The 16283-nt window shown below is 32.0% G+C and overlaps 1 protein-coding gene across 1 annotated transcript in view; it reads right to left on the reverse strand.

Moving 5' to 3' along the window:
* Window positions 1-16283, reverse strand: part of LOC139482742 (E3 ubiquitin-protein ligase rnf213-alpha-like) — a 305645-nt gene that overhangs the window by 187434 nt on the left and 101928 nt on the right. Inside the window, exons 14-19 of the mRNA XM_071266815.1 lie at window positions 15607-15906; window positions 9582-10210; window positions 3994-4147; window positions 3141-3358; window positions 1836-1988; window positions 240-443 (exon numbers count right to left, since the gene is read on the reverse strand). Of these exons, the coding sequence (XP_071122916.1) occupies window positions 240-443; window positions 1836-1988; window positions 3141-3358; window positions 3994-4147; window positions 9582-10210; window positions 15607-15906 (1658 nt within the window). The remainder of the gene's footprint in view (window positions 1-239; window positions 444-1835; window positions 1989-3140; window positions 3359-3993; window positions 4148-9581; window positions 10211-15606; window positions 15907-16283) is intronic.

The following is a 16283-nucleotide window of genomic DNA, read 5'->3' on the forward strand; positions in this document are numbered from 1 at the left end:
TGTTTCGGAATATAGTAAAATGGCAAATAGAGAACAAAGGGCAAACACATTAAGATATCAGAAAAACAAAATAAATAGAGATTAAGTGGGTGCTAAAATATATGGAATGAAGAGAAACGGGTAAACAAATAAAGTATAGAGAAATGAAGACAATCCATCCAGAAACTCATTGATGTAATAAATAGTCCAAACATTCATTTTTCTTTTCTAAATTTATATAAACAAAAACATTTTCTCACCATTGTAAATCTTTCAATATCAATTTTCTCCTTTTCTCTCTTTCCAGCTACTAACATTAGAAGTGATTGAAGACTTTGCAGTTGTTTGAAATCGTACACTTCTGTTGTTGCTGACTTTGTAGCCTTCTTTTTGGCCCCAGCAGATTGAGCATTGCGGCTTTGGTTTTGAAAACTATAACTTAGTGATATAACATCTGTTAACTCCTGTCAATGAAGACAAATCTATTTTTCAGAGAAAATTTCTCTCAAGTTAAATAAAACGTCGTTTTATCTGCCATTAAGATTTTTTTTAAATAAACTACCTATAGTTGTTAATGTCTGTGTCATTTTGGTCTTTTGTGGATAGTTGTCTCATTGGCAACCATACCACATCTTCTTTTTTTATATAATTGTTGGCTAATATATTACTTAAAAGACATTTGATTTTCTGTAATGTCTATCAATTCGATTGACGAAAGCTGTCAATAATGTATTCAATAATCTATTATTTTTAAAGAACAAGAGATATTCTGATAATTTAGATTTTGAGATCTAATTGGGGACAAATTGTTTATTTTTTTTTTCATTATGCCACTCCACATAGACCTATAGTTCTTCGGATTTGCACTATATATTCGCACTCTCCAAATTTCGCTCGCTCGATCCAATTTCTACACACAGAAGAAGAAGAATAAAATTTGAAGTAGCCATTGATTTTTTTTAAGAATATGTTCATTCAATATCATCAGGTAGAGCAAATTTGGCACAATTATTTTTAGAGAAATTTCAGATTCAAGGTTGTGTTTGAAATAAAGTAGATGAAAACAAGAATGTGTCCTCAGTACACGAATGCCCCACTCCCAATATCATTTTCCATGTTCAGTAGACCGTGAAATTGGGATAAAAACTCTAATTTGGCATTAAAATTAGAAAGATCATATCATAGGGAACATGTGTACAAAGTTTGAAGTCGATTGGACTTCAACTTCATCAAAAACTACCTTGACCAAAAACTTTAACCTGGAGCGGGACAGACGGACGGACGAACGGACGAACGGACGCACAGACCAGAAAACATAATGCCCCTCTACTATCGTAGGTGGGGCATACAAATGTAACATAAGGTTTCAACTCAAACAGAAATAGTTGATATTTGTTTGCTTTTATAGTGATTAAGATTATATCACAATGTTGACTGCTGTTCCCCTATATTGACATTTTTACCTATTATGTCTTTTTGTTTTGTTCACATATCGTTGTCAATATAATGGACTGTTATGCGACTGTCATACAAGTGAGAGGATAAGCTAGCTGTAAAACTAGGTTTAATATACCATTTCTACACTAGAAAATGGCTCTACCAAGTCAAGAATATGTCAGTTGTTATCCATTCGTTTGTAATGTTTAAGCTTTTAATTTTGCCATTTGATTTTGGACTTTCCGTTTTGAATTTTCCTCGGAGTTTAGTATGTTTTGTTATTCTACTGGTTTTTTTTCTCAAGTATTTATACAACCTTTTCTTTCAAAGATTGGGTTTTGAGTTTTCATGATAAATAACGAAAAGCGTTTTGGACGCACCAAACTAATTTAGTGTTAATTTTCATTTTATCAATATACCAGTTTCTTGAGCCGTGTGTTGCCACCAATGTATCCAATCTTATAAACACCTTTAGCATTGAGTGTTTCTGCCTGAGACAGAACATCAACCTCTAGAGAACCATGCGCTTTTTTAACTGATTTCAGCCACTCCAGACTTGTATATGTTCCAAGCTAAAATAAGACAAAGACGTGAATGTAGCCATTGGGCTGATTTCTGCTCTTTGGTCGAGTCGTTGTCTGTTTGTCACATTTCCCGTTTTCATTCTCGTTTTAATAAAGAGAAATATAGAGATTAAAAAACGCCATTAAATTCACCCATGTTTTGAGATACAAACTCTTAACTATAGTATATATATAGTTAGAACTATACACTGTGAATTAGAACATGGTATTGAAATCCTGCAGCTGTAAATCAAATCTTTTAATGAATAATACAGGAGCATTATGGTTTTCTGACGGTGACTAACTGTGGTCTTCTCATTGAACAGATTTTCCTTACTGTATGTATCAATCACAATTTCTTAATTTTCTTCTAAAACTTCATAAAGATACACACACATATAACTCGAACGTTGTTTATTGACAATACCTGATAATATTCGAAAAATATATTGTAACACTGGCTCATTTCTAAAGAGCTCCAACTTCTTAGTTAGTTCGATATACGCATATTAATTAATACTTCAATTAGATTGAATTGAAAAGGAAATTAACATAAAATGGCAGGTAGTACGAAAGAAACTGATTTATTTTATCATACCACGGCCTTATTCTATATAAAAACGCGTCAATATCGAACTTGACCTACATATTGTCATCAGTAGCATCATGCAAGAATTTGAAAGGCCTAGGTTGATAGATTCATAAGTTATTGCACAGAAACAACACTTAGTGCCTGCTATCAAAGAAATAAGTTCTGAACGGTTACAGTAAAAATCGATAAAATCGAACTTCCACTTCGTTTTAAGTTTATAAATTAGTTTGGGGGACGTATTTTTCAACAAACAATCGAAATTTTCATGGGAACCAACTGTACTTCTTTTCTGTAATTCGAAATCAGAGGATTTGAAGATCATGAAATCGTTTTATTTTCTTTATCAAACTACATGTATTCCTTGGATAATCCCAACTAAATAATGACAAGTGACGATAGTATATATATACCGAATAATTTTGTTTAAGAAGCACACAAAACAGGGATCAGTATTGAGAATTGTCGATATATAGGATCTTTATATAGGTTTTCTCACCCTATGTAGGATAAGAAAGTCGTGGTCTTTTGTGGCATAATAAGTAGTTACGTAGTAATTGTCATAATCATACCAGTTTGCTTGGAAGATTTGGGTCTGTTTCCATAACTCTCCATACTTGATTGCATTTTTCAAGGAAAATATTTTCATCACAGTTTTCATCATAGTTAAATATCAGGGGTCCGTATCCTGTTACTGATGCATGCAGACTGTGAACTCGAGCAATAGCTAAATCACCTTGACGGCTTGACATGCTTGCTAGTTCGATGAAAGTATTCCAATTTTTCATTGCTAAATTTAAAAATAACATACGTATTCATAATTATTATCTTTTTGTTTGTCTATATGGATATAATTCGTAGCTTATAAAAAAATATTAGATGTTGAATTCCGGATTTAAGTTTTTGTATGCTTTGTTGAATAAGCTATTTGTACCACTTTTTGTCGTAATCATACGTAGGTACTAAAGTATTTCTAGTAATAATTTACCACATTTTCTTTCAATGTGTTTTGTTTGAAAGTTCCTGATGAAGGTAAATCCAGAAAAGCGCTTCAGGCTATTTATTAGTAAACTACATTTATAAAGTGAAATTTTGTTTCATAAGGAACACTCAAACATGCTTCAATACACCACTCCAGAGCATAATGTGAATTGCATTTCTTTACCTTTTACACTTTGAGACACTAGCGCTTCAATGATTAAAAAGGGAGTAACTACAAATGTGTATTTTTTTTAAATAAATTTAGTCCCCCTCCCTTCCCAGGGATTGGTCTACGTAATAGTTAATTGTCTATCAGACATCGTTTTTGATGGTATTTCGTGATATTGTATATGGTTGTTCTAGTCCAACATTTTTTCTTCATGTTAGATACTTCACTTGACGTACAATTTTATAAATTGTTAAACAAATATTTTCTTAACTTACTATGAATCGATTCCCTTAGCCACATAATTAAGTCTTTACATCTGGTGAAAATGGCTAGACAGGTTGCCCTCTCCGTATTAATTTCTCGCACAAAGGTACACATTTTTAACATTTCTTTGTCCAAAGTGGCCATTGTAGTATCAGCATTTCTTTCCTAAATGAAACAATAAGAAAACCCCTATTGATAACAATTCGAACGTTAACTCATATACTGATATGCAGGGATCAAGTTTTGTACACACATTATGCAGCATTCTATCAACCCTGCATATGAAATATATGTATGCCAATTGACAAGGATGGTGAATGGTGAATGTTGCTTGTCTGTTCATCATTCACACATGCTTGTTATTCTAACTCTTCTATTCGTCTTACTTTTTTACCAAATATTTCTTCCGTCCAATTTAATGTAAAAAGTTAAATCACAAAACTACTGAACTCAGAGGAAAATCAAATCAGAAAGTCCCTTATCACATGGAAAAATTAAATGACAAAACACATAAAAAACGAATGGACAAGAACTGTCATATTCCTGACTTGGTACAAGCATTTTCAAATGTAGAAAATGGTCGATTAAACCTGCTTTTATAGCGCTAAACCTCTCACTTTGTTGACAGTCTCATCAAATTCCGTTATAAGATAAGATAAGATAAGATAACTTTATTAGCACTAACACATTGACAATAAATGGTTATGGCAACAAATTAAAAAAAAAACAACTACAATAACATATATACAATGAAGGAGTGACAGTGGATAATTATGAGAGCCTTGAAATATATATAAAAAAAAATAAAAGAGAAGCATATACATTATTACAGAAATCAAGTACCTTTTAATAATGAGTTTCTCACCAACAAGCATTCATTCAAATAGTTGACAACAATTTTTAATATTGTTTGGAAATTACTATTTAGAATTGATATAAGCAAGTTATATGATAAAGAAAGTAATTTGTTGTTCAATAGAACATTATTTAATTTTTTAATGAAGTTATCTCTCACATAGTTATAGGATGAACATTTTAAAAGAAAGTGTAGTTCATCTTCAATGTCTTCATTGTTGCAGCAAAGACATACCCTACTCTGCTTTGATATTTTTATATATCGCCCTCTTTCAATAGATAAAGTATGAGCACTTAACCTCAATCTACATAATGTTGATCTATCACATTTGGATTTGCATTGATCAATATACGAGGGTCTTTATTTGGTTTATATAGTATATTAAAAAAGTTCAATTTTTTATTTTGATTGATGTCAGTCTCTTGCTTCTGGAAGGCTATATCATTGATTCTCTCTTGAATGGGTTTTAAATACATTTTAATATCAATAGGATTTAGATTAATAAAATGAAATCCAAGTCTTGAAATAAGATTTTTCATATTTATTATCCAAGAGTTATTTTTTCAGTTGCTTTATATATTTTTAGGGCAAGTGAATTATTTGACTCAAATATATGAAGCCAATATTTTATTGCTGAAAATTCTATTCTGGTATATAAAGGCAATCTATTCAGCTCGGCTAAACATGCGGCATTTGATGCTTTACAATGTATTCCTAGAATTTCTTTAATAAATTTATACTGCAAGTGTTCAAAGGGATCTGAATCCCTGTGTTGTTTGCCTATTCCCCATACTTCACTCCCGTATAGAGCAATAGGCACAACTAGGGAGTCAAATAATTTTTCTAATAGCTTGCATTGGTTATTCAGTCTAATTGTTTGTTTTTTTTATTTTAAAAAGTGTTTTTCTACCCTTTTCAACAAGCAATGAGATGCACAGATTTAGATTTCCTGTGTTCTGCAGTGTCATGCCAAGGTAGCAGTATGATTTGACAGTTTCCAGGAATTCGTTATTATATCTATACAAAAAATTATTATGTGTTTTTCCATTTGAGTTAAATATAATAACTTTTGATTTGTTTATGTTAACTTTTAGTTTCCAGCATTTACAAAAATCACTAAGAACATTTAAAGCTGTTTGTAATCCCATTTCAGAATTTGATAATAAAACTATATCATCTGCAAATAAAAGGGAATTTATTGTTGTATCTCCAATTATAATGGAATCTGTATTAGCATCTTGGAGACTTTTAACCAAATTATTTATGTAAAGATTAAATAACAACGGACTGAGAACATCTCCCTGTTTAACGCCACGGTTGGAGACAAATTCTTCACTGAGACCATTTTGGAATTAATTCTACATGTAGTATCGTCATACATAGAATGAATTATATTAAAAAGTTTACAGGGTAATTTGAGTTCCAAAAGGATATAAAAATAATCAATTTCTCCAAACTGTGTCAAAGGCCTTCCTGAGATCAACAAAGGCAGCAAACACCTTCTGTTTCTTATTTTTCTTTTGTTCTATTATAGATTTTTAAGGTGAAGATGTGATCTGAGGTACGGGATTTTTCTTTAAATCCAATTTGGTTTTCACTAATAATGTTGTGTTCATTCATGAATTTTGTAATTCTCATATATATAATTTTATTGAATAATTTTCCAAGATTGTATTTACAATGATGCGTGAACCAGTCAGGATTCTACTTCGTCAAAATTATCTCCCCATTACGCCAGTTCATTTTCACAATCGTAGAAATGGAAGCCATTGTAGGGATGACGTGCTGCCAATTTTGCTCTCGGAAACCGATAAATTTATCCACATTGCACCATTACGATCCTTACATGTCAGTTGTATTTTAAAAGGCAAATGTATCAACTAGCTAATGAGCATCAGTTAATGATCTTGTCTGCATTGATTCAACTTAAAACTATTGTCTGATCGGTTGTCAGGTAGAATTTTAGAAAATTCATAAACATTTAAAAAAATTCTAATTAAATATTAGATTATTTTAGTGGTTGAAGACTATAAACCCTAGTTATCACACACAAAAAAATAGAATTTTTCGAAGATATGCATTTTCATCATCCAACTTGAAAGACTGATGTCAAGTACATTCAGTTAAAAAATAGCTATTCGAACACACCTACTCTGTTTTTGTGATTCATTAGATAGGTATTTCACTTGACCCATATATTTCATCTTTTAGTACTGTGATTTTTTATGTTATAAAGTCAACCTGTAGCTTTTATATTTAAGAATTGAATGCCTCTTTTTGTAAATTCATTGGGGTGTAAAAGCGTTGACCGAAGTACATTTTGTATGAAGCGCGGGAGTGCTTCATTCTAAAATTGTGCGCACGGTCAACGCTTTTACAACACTATGAAGTTACAAAAAGAAGCATTCAATACTTATAATTACATTTTTTAGCTATGATCAAGAAAAAACGAATTTTATATTGTTTTTATTTAATTCACCTGTGCACTTTATTGTGGGACCACGTGCTATCATGAATGAAAAGTATTATTGAGTGATACAATTGCTTACGGAATAACACGTGATGTGCTGTTAGCTAATCAGAATAAAGTATTTTAATGAAACATACATCTAATGTTATTATATAAAAATGATAGAATCTGAAGCGAGACGATGTATGAAATATTCTTGCTTTGTTCGATATCAAGACAAAATATTCAACTCAAACACACCCTAACATAAAAAGGTCCACTCGATTTTCTCTTTTCGATACAATTATTACCCATTTTTTTGAATTTTTCTTGAGTCACATAATGGAAGGGCAGACACGAAAATTACTGAACTAATAGATTGATATGTTATCCGTCCGTGGTAAAAAAAAAATCGGAGGTTATGCATTATTTACATCCAACTTGAAAGATACCCATGTCGTCGACTTGATATCTAATTGTTCTGCATAACTATGCACTAGATAAATTGAAAACTTATGCAAATGGTGTTTTTAAAATAAAACACTTCGTAATTGAGAAGACAATTGTAATTTTGTTTGTTTCTATTAACTTTTAAAATTTTTGTCACTATAGTAAACATTACAGTCAGCTTCATATCTTGACTTACATCTAGAAATTGACAATGAGGGTCGGTTGAAGACAAAACTTTACGACAAAAGAGATGATTTCAGCTTTCCTATTGTGAACTTTCCATTTCTAAGTAGCAACATTCCAGCAGCACCTGCATACGGGGTATATATCTCTCAATTGATACGATATTCCCGTGCTTGCATTTCCTATCATGATTTTCTTGATAGAGGGTTACTGCTCACAAGGAAGCTATTAAATCAAGAGTTCCAAATGGTGAAGTTGAAATCATCCCTTCGTAAATTTTACGGACGCCATCACGAGTTGGTTGACCGTTATGGAATAACCATTTCACAAATGATATCGGATATGTTCCTCACGTCGTAACTACAATCTCCTTCCCTTTCATGAATTTGACCTACCGAATTAGACTATTTACCGGATTTGTAATCACATAAGCAACACGACGGGTGCCGCATGTGGAGCAGGATCTGCTTACCCTTCCGGAGCACCTGAGATCACCCCTAGTTTTTGTTGGGGTTCGTGTTGTTTATTCTTTAGTTTTCTATGTTGTGTCATGTGTACTATTGTTTTTCTGTTTGTCTTTTTCATTTTTAGCCATGGCGTTGTCAGTTTGTTTTAGATTTATGAGTTTGACTGTCCCTTTGGTATCTTTCGTCCCTCTTTTACAGTAAGCATTTATCGCCTTCTCTAACAAAGAGCTTCGATTCTTTTGTTCTATTTCAACCGGGTTTATGTAAACAGACATAATAAATAAAATAGTCAAAATATGGGTACATCAGTCATCATTGTGTAACAATTTTAAAAGGAACAATTTAACAGAACACAAAAACATCTATTACAAACACATTCATTGCTTCGCGTGTAATATAATCTCAATTACTATTTATTGTTGTTCTGTGTTCCAACAAAAGCACCGAACGGAGATTATGTTACATAAAAAATGCCGATGAAGACGTAATAATGATAGTTTAAAATTTTATAGCCGATTTCTTATGCATTCAGAGTAATACTAGTTTAGATGCCTTGCTTGCTTTGTATGTATCAATGTTTGTTCAAGCATTGTAATTAAAATTGACATCTGCAATCAATATAAGTGAGCAGAGTTAAACCTGTATATAGGTAAAGCTGATTATCGCTAATTAGTGCATTTTTCCTTTGATCTTTTTTTTGTGATAATTTTTCATATCATGCTACTCGATTGAGATGTAAAATTATCGCTAGAAACTAAGGAGGCACGTGGCGTTGCTAACGAAATTGACATGAAATTGACAACGTCGTCATAGGTATTTATATAATTAAAAGAGTGAAACATGTGAACAAATATTTGAATATATGATATAAGAGAAAAATGACGTTTAGGATACTCTATACATAATCATCAGGTATGAATTGGTTTCCTATAGCGTTATCAACTTTCTTGATCCTTAATGCTATTCATCTTCGTAATATAGCAATTACGATAGAGGAAAATAGTTTTGATAAACGCAGTTAAGGGAAGTCTTTGATGAATTTTCTATTCAAAATTACCAAAGAAATAACGTCAACCGAATGCAAAGCTACAAAAAAAACCAAGAGTACACAGAGAACTACACAGATAAACTAAATACCAGATAAACAGACTCCCTCCTTTCCAAAAAATAATAATAATACAAACTTATACTCACTAAACAATCTATCACCTTTATCTGTCTGAAACTTCCTTTCATGTTGTATTCAGCAACTAGATTAAGGATAGCTTTTGCTCCATTTGAACATGCGCAAATGGTTTTGTACTGTTTAAACTGATATATTCGTTCATCAATCCAACTGATATTTGTTGGAGTTTTGTTAAACTGAGATAGTTCTACATGCAGCTTATCTAAATCTTGTGTTAAGTAATTCTTTTCAAATTCTGAGAAAAGCATTTCTCCTTTTTTTAGTTTTGTGTACAGATTTTGCCATTGGTTTTTTGCTGGTTCCCAAACATCAGTTAACACTTCATTCACACTTAATTTTCTATTTTTGGACTTTTCAAGATTTTTTCCACGTTTGGTTAAAAGATTAACAAATGACCCTCCTTTAGTGTAGTCTATAATATTTTTTAATTCACGCATCTGGTCTTTACTAAACCCAAATGCAGTAATGATGGGCTCATGTGATGATAACACTTCATACTGATTTTGTTGAACCATGTGCACACCATAACATTTTGTTTGAAACATTACTATCTTTGTCTCAACGCATATGTCTTTCATCTGAACGGTTGCCATATTTTCTAACTGCTCGAGTCTTTCTGTTAATACTCCGATGTTTCCTATATAAATATACATACATGCTTTCTTAGAAAAGTACTTTTATATATTTTTTATGTTATTACAAAGAAGCCTGGGTATTCATTTTTTGGCCCGTTTATCATTCATTTTCGTTTCAAGTTGGACCTCAAAAACATAGTACCGTATTGCAACCTTACTAAAATATATGGTCACATGACGAGATGAACATCCCTATTTTTTTTTAGGTTACTATGAGACAGGTGTAGGTTTAAAATAATAGACAACAATTTGTTTCGAATGGAGGTGTGTAGATGCTAACTCAAATACAATGGGCTGCAGTCTTACTTAGAATAGATTACCGTAACTGTATTTGGCAAAACTTTTAGGAATTTGGTCCTCAATGCTCTTCAACTTCGCAATTTATTTGTCCTTTTTAACTTTTTTAGATTCGAGTGTCACTGATGAGTCTTATGTAGACGAAGCGCGTCTGTCGTAAATACAAAATTTAATCTAGGTATCTATGATGAGTTTATTTACAACCACTTGGTAGATGCTACTGCTGGTGGAGTTTTAATTCCCCGAGGGTATCACCGGCTCAGTAGTTGGCACTTCTGTGCTGACATGAATTATCATTGATACGGTCATATGTATAGATTAACTCACAGTTAACAAAACTTTTGAATTTTTGAAAAACTAAGGCTTTACTACCTCAGGAAAGATTACCGTAGCTGTATTTGGCAAAACTTTTAGGGATTTTGGTCCTCAATGCTCTTATTTTTCACCTTTGTACTTGTTTGGCTTTATAACTATTTTGATCTGAGTATCACTGATGGGTCTTTTGTAGACGAAACGCGCGTCTGGCGTATTAAATTATAACCCTGGTACCTTTGATAACTATTAACACCACTGGGTCGATGCCACTGCTGGTGGATGTTTCTTCCACGAGGGTATAACTAGCCCAGTAGTCGGCAAATAAACTCATCATAGATACCTAGATTAAAATTTTATATATACGCCAGACACGCGTTTCGTCTACAAAAGACTCATCAGTGACGCTCGAATCAAAATGTTTAAAAGGCCAAATAAAGTACAAAATTGAAGAGCATTGAGGACCAACAATTCCTAAAAAATTTTCCAAATACAGCTAAGATAATCTGGTGTTGACATGAATATCAATTATATGGTCATTTTATTAATTTCCTGTTCAAAACTTTGAATTTTTCGAAAAACTTAGGGTTTTCTTTTCCCAGGAATAGATTAATTTAGCCGTATTTGGCGCACAAAAAAGATGTAAATAATTAACTTACGACGATATGCTTTTGTTCGTAATAGATAAGTAAAAAGTACAATAACAAAAATACCGAATTCCGGGCAAAATTCAAATCGGAAATTCCTTAATCAAAACCAAATCAAAAGCTCATAACACATCAAACGATTGGATAACAACTGTCACAATCCTGACTTGATACATGGATATACTAAAGTAGAAAATAGTGGATTTAAACCTGGTTTTATAGATAGCTTAACAGGGCCGTAACTACCTATGAGGCAGGGGAGGCAACTGCCTCCCCTGAATTTTCTACACTAATTATTTAATTTTTTTTTTTTAAGTAATAAAATGAAATATTGACAATATGTACACAAAGAACTTGAATTTATGTTATAAACAACACAAATTTGCAGTTTTAACAGTGTTATCATGATACGTGATATATCGGTCATTTTCAGGATTTTTTTTTATCGAATGTGAACCGTTTCAGTATTTTTTTTTCTTGTGGCCGTCCGTCTGTAATTCAGTTTTCGTACGATAATAAATATATGGAACTTTGCTTTCGACAATTTTGAATAAAACTTAACTGTTCACATTTATTTAGGGGCTCAATTAAGCAGAGGAAGTTCCCTTTGTATTGTGAATCTTTTATGATATGGGAAATTCGTTACCGGCTGAATCAGCTGTTTGGTCAATGTTTTTTATGTCTCCCGCTCATATGAGAACATTATGGTCAATCCATTAGAAGTTAAACACTTCCAATTGTTGTAGCAGAGCTTTCTATACCAGTAAAGAAAGTCCCTGGTTGTAGTTATATAAATGTCTTTTCAGCTTTCAACAATATTGAAATTCAAGGTCCTCGATAAAAAAAATTATTATGAACTTGCTTTATATGTTTTGTTAAACTTACCAGTTTGATTTCTAAAAATATCTTTAAATACAGATAATAATTGTTTGCATAAAAATGCTTCCAGGATCCAGCAATACTAATATGTTTCTTAAAGTAAGGAAATCGAAGGAAAACGGGTGATTTTTAGCCATATTCAGAGAAAAATTAGCGGTCGCAATGTATTTAATGTTGATAATTATAGGTCAAAATACAGCCTTCAAGACGGAGCCTTGGCTCACCCCAAACAACAATCTCAGCTTGTTTTTGCATAAAGAATGCTTCAAAGTTCTAGAAATACTGATGCTTCTTAAAGTGAGGAAAAAAGGGGTCATTTTAGCCATTTTACAGAGAGAAAACAAAAATCGGCGGGGGGCTACACCTCCCAACCCCCTTATCTTGGGGGCCTCTATCGGCGGCTACCGAACTCTGCCTCCCCTGAATTCGAACCCTAGTTACGGCCCTGAGCTAAATATATCACTTGTATGGTAATTACATACAATTCCCCTCCCCCCCCTCAAAAAAAAATTATGTAAAAAATAGGGATACAGCAGTCCAAATTGTGTTATAAATTAAATGAAAACATACAAATATGTAAACAAAGAAAAACAAGTTCAATTTTGAACTGAACATGTTTCTAGTTGACTTCCGTAATTTATAGAACTTAAAACCGATTCTCTTAAGTGTAGCGCACTGGGAGTGGAAATATCCCTTTAATCTTTTTTTTTCAATTTCGCGGTTCATAGCTGCTGGCTTTTATTTATTAGCAAACTCTTTTTATTTTGAAATGTAGCATTTGCTCTTTCAGATTTGTGACACCAAAATAAGGCAATTTTAATTACCAACGAATATGATATCCTTCTTTTTCGAAGGATCAGTTTGAACAATTTCTGATTGATCTATTTTATACTTGCAAAAATATCAATACGAATATGATGTTTGTTATATGTGTAACTAGCACAGCCACTTATATGATTTGATTCTTATCCATGGTTTCTATAGTTGACTTTCGCTATAAGAAATAGGATTAATTTTACACTACAAAAATTTGTATATAAACAAACAATGTTGTCAATTTAATGGAATTTGATGCGTCTGTCATATAAGTGAGAAGTTAAGCAAGCTATAAAACCAGGTTTAATCCACCATTTGCTACATAAGTAAATGCCTGTACCAAGCCAGGAACATGACAGATGTAATCTGTTAGTTTAATGTATATGAGCTTTTGATTCTAACATTCAATTATGGACTTTCCTTTTTGAATTTTTACTTTTCTTGTATGGTTCAATCATTCTCATTCCCTAGAAAATATATTTCTTAAAGAAAGCTTGTTACAATACATTTTCGAAATTACAATGATTTTTTAGCATCTATATACAATGTCTAAGGAACTAAATTGAAACGATGCACCTTATTACCTCAAGATTTTACTGAGTTAACAATCGAGTTAAAAGCGCTTCGGACGCATTATTTTTTCATTTGATAGATATCCCTCCTATGTAAGTTTTCAACAGTAATGTGCTGTTAAAGTGACACAAATAAGTAATAACAAATTTTTAACATTGGAATAAGTTTTAAAAAAGAAGACATATGGTTCTTTGATAATACAAAGCTAACGTACACATACCAACACATTTATCCCTTATACAACTCCAAAAAGGGTAAATCGATCAACGGATGATTGTCCTTGCATGCACTAAGTTTAATGAATAGCATATATTTTATTTAAAGTAAACAGTTGGCAATTTGAATTGATTCTTTTTGCAACTTTGTTATAGCATGTTTGAGGTCGTAAGATAATAGCACAATAAAGGCAATAGTCTTATACGGCTGTTCAAAAGTCATTAATCGATAAAGAGAAAATAAATCCGGATTACAAACTAAAACTGAGGGAACACAGAGGAAAACAACGGGAAATTGACACACTGAATTGCAGCCAAAAATAAAGCCAACATACATAGAAACGGACTATCTGATAACAACTGCCATTTTCTGTATGCAGGAAATTGTAAGAAAAAAACCCCGATTGAAACCTGGTTTTATGGCTAGCCAAACCCCCAGCTTTAAAAGCAATGTTAAAAATATCTCATAAATGACAACAGTGACACGAATACAGTGAAAACAAACACACGAACACTGTACAACAAATGGAAGTTTTTAACGACCTTGACTGGCTATACAGCCCTTGCACGGTCGGCAAAAACACTGTACAAATAAACCGTTTACATTAATAAATAATATAAAAGTGCATTGCAACATTTAAACCGCAGAATAACAATTGACATATCCCACTAATTAAAAACAGCACCAGACACGACAAACTGAGCGTCACATGAATGGATCAACGACACAACAAGTGACGTATTTATATGACGTAAATATTATTAAATGTTATCTTTAAATTCATACAATTATATGGAACGAGATCTAAAAATTCACAATAATTTACACGATATACTAGTTCAAATAATTATCATGATTATGACGGTCTTGACGGTTTTTTAAATAGAACTGTCACGACGTCAGAATTATTTTTATTTACACTATAGTAGTACTTTATCCATGGAAAGTTTAAATAATTGAACTATAATGACAAATAAGACATATGTGAAATGTACCGAACATATATAATTCAAACCATAAACGATAAGACATAGCACAATATCAAACCGTACTTATCAGAGAAACATTATAACTAACTTATGTTGGATGTATAAATATCGAGACACGTCGTATAGCAATCTAAATTCATACCAAGCAATAAAGTCATATTTGGGATAGATCAAGTTCGGTGCTTAGCAGGAAAAAAAACACGTGCATGGTAAACCACACACCGCAAAACATTGAATTTATTGAGAAGTTTTATATGAATATAATTCCAATAAAGGCAATAGTAGAATATCGGTGTGCAAAAGTCATAAATCGATTGAGAAAAACAAATCATCCGTGTTACAAACAAAACCGAGAGAAAGACATCAACTGTAAATGGAAAACAAATAAGAAACAGGAACACAGATTGAAGTGCTACAAAAACAAACGGCAACACAAACGAATTATTTGATAACAACTGTCATATTTCTGACTTGGTACCGAACATTCTAAGAAAAAACGGTGGGTTGAAACTTGTTTAATGTCTAACCTAACCTACCGCTTTATGACAATGTTTAAACATATATCGCAATGACAACACTACTTGAAAGAAATACAGTAAAACAACTTGTTTTATCTAGATGTAAATAATCATATGTACCATTATCTACTATTATGTAGGTAAAATTTACCTCCAGAATTTTCACAAATATAAACAAAATGCAATACAGCAGCTTGGTCAGATTCAAAGGCAAATAGCTGCTTTCGCCTTAATTCAATTGATGCTTCGACTGCACCTACATCCACATTTAGATCTTTTATTTCTTTCACTATGCTTTTGAAATTACTTTCTGCAGACAAAATAATCTTCAGATTTTGCATTGTGATATTTCCAGTCATAAGTTCTTGACAAACAGATTGCATAACAGCAATTGACTTTTGCATATGCTCCTTGCATTTATCTTTAAGCACCCGTTGGAAATTGGTGTTACCTACAATGATTTATTGAAAATAATATATGCACACCGACTAAGAAACGGAAATTAAACAATAATGTAAACGTATGCTAAAAAAATCAATTTATTTAAATCGTTCATCTCTGTGTTCAATACGAATTTTACTCTACAATACTTTTCAGAAATAAAAACATTTGGATTTATTAGATTAACTTTCAAAGTTCAATAGCTTTTTTACACTGTTGTATAATGTGTAGGTTTACTTTAATTTTACCTTCATTACTTCATTTTTTTTTCTTTTTTGTTCTTTCCTTTCGAAATAAATATATAAACATGAATATTTTAATACACTTAAGAGATTGATGCTTCATACAAACGAATTTTGAACAATATCATGTACATTAAAGGTTTTT

Source organism: Mytilus edulis, chromosome 1 (genome assembly GCF_963676685.1).
Source record: "Mytilus edulis chromosome 1, xbMytEdul2.2, whole genome shotgun sequence".
In the NCBI taxonomy this organism is placed as follows: domain Eukaryota; kingdom Metazoa; phylum Mollusca; class Bivalvia; order Mytilida; family Mytilidae; genus Mytilus; species Mytilus edulis.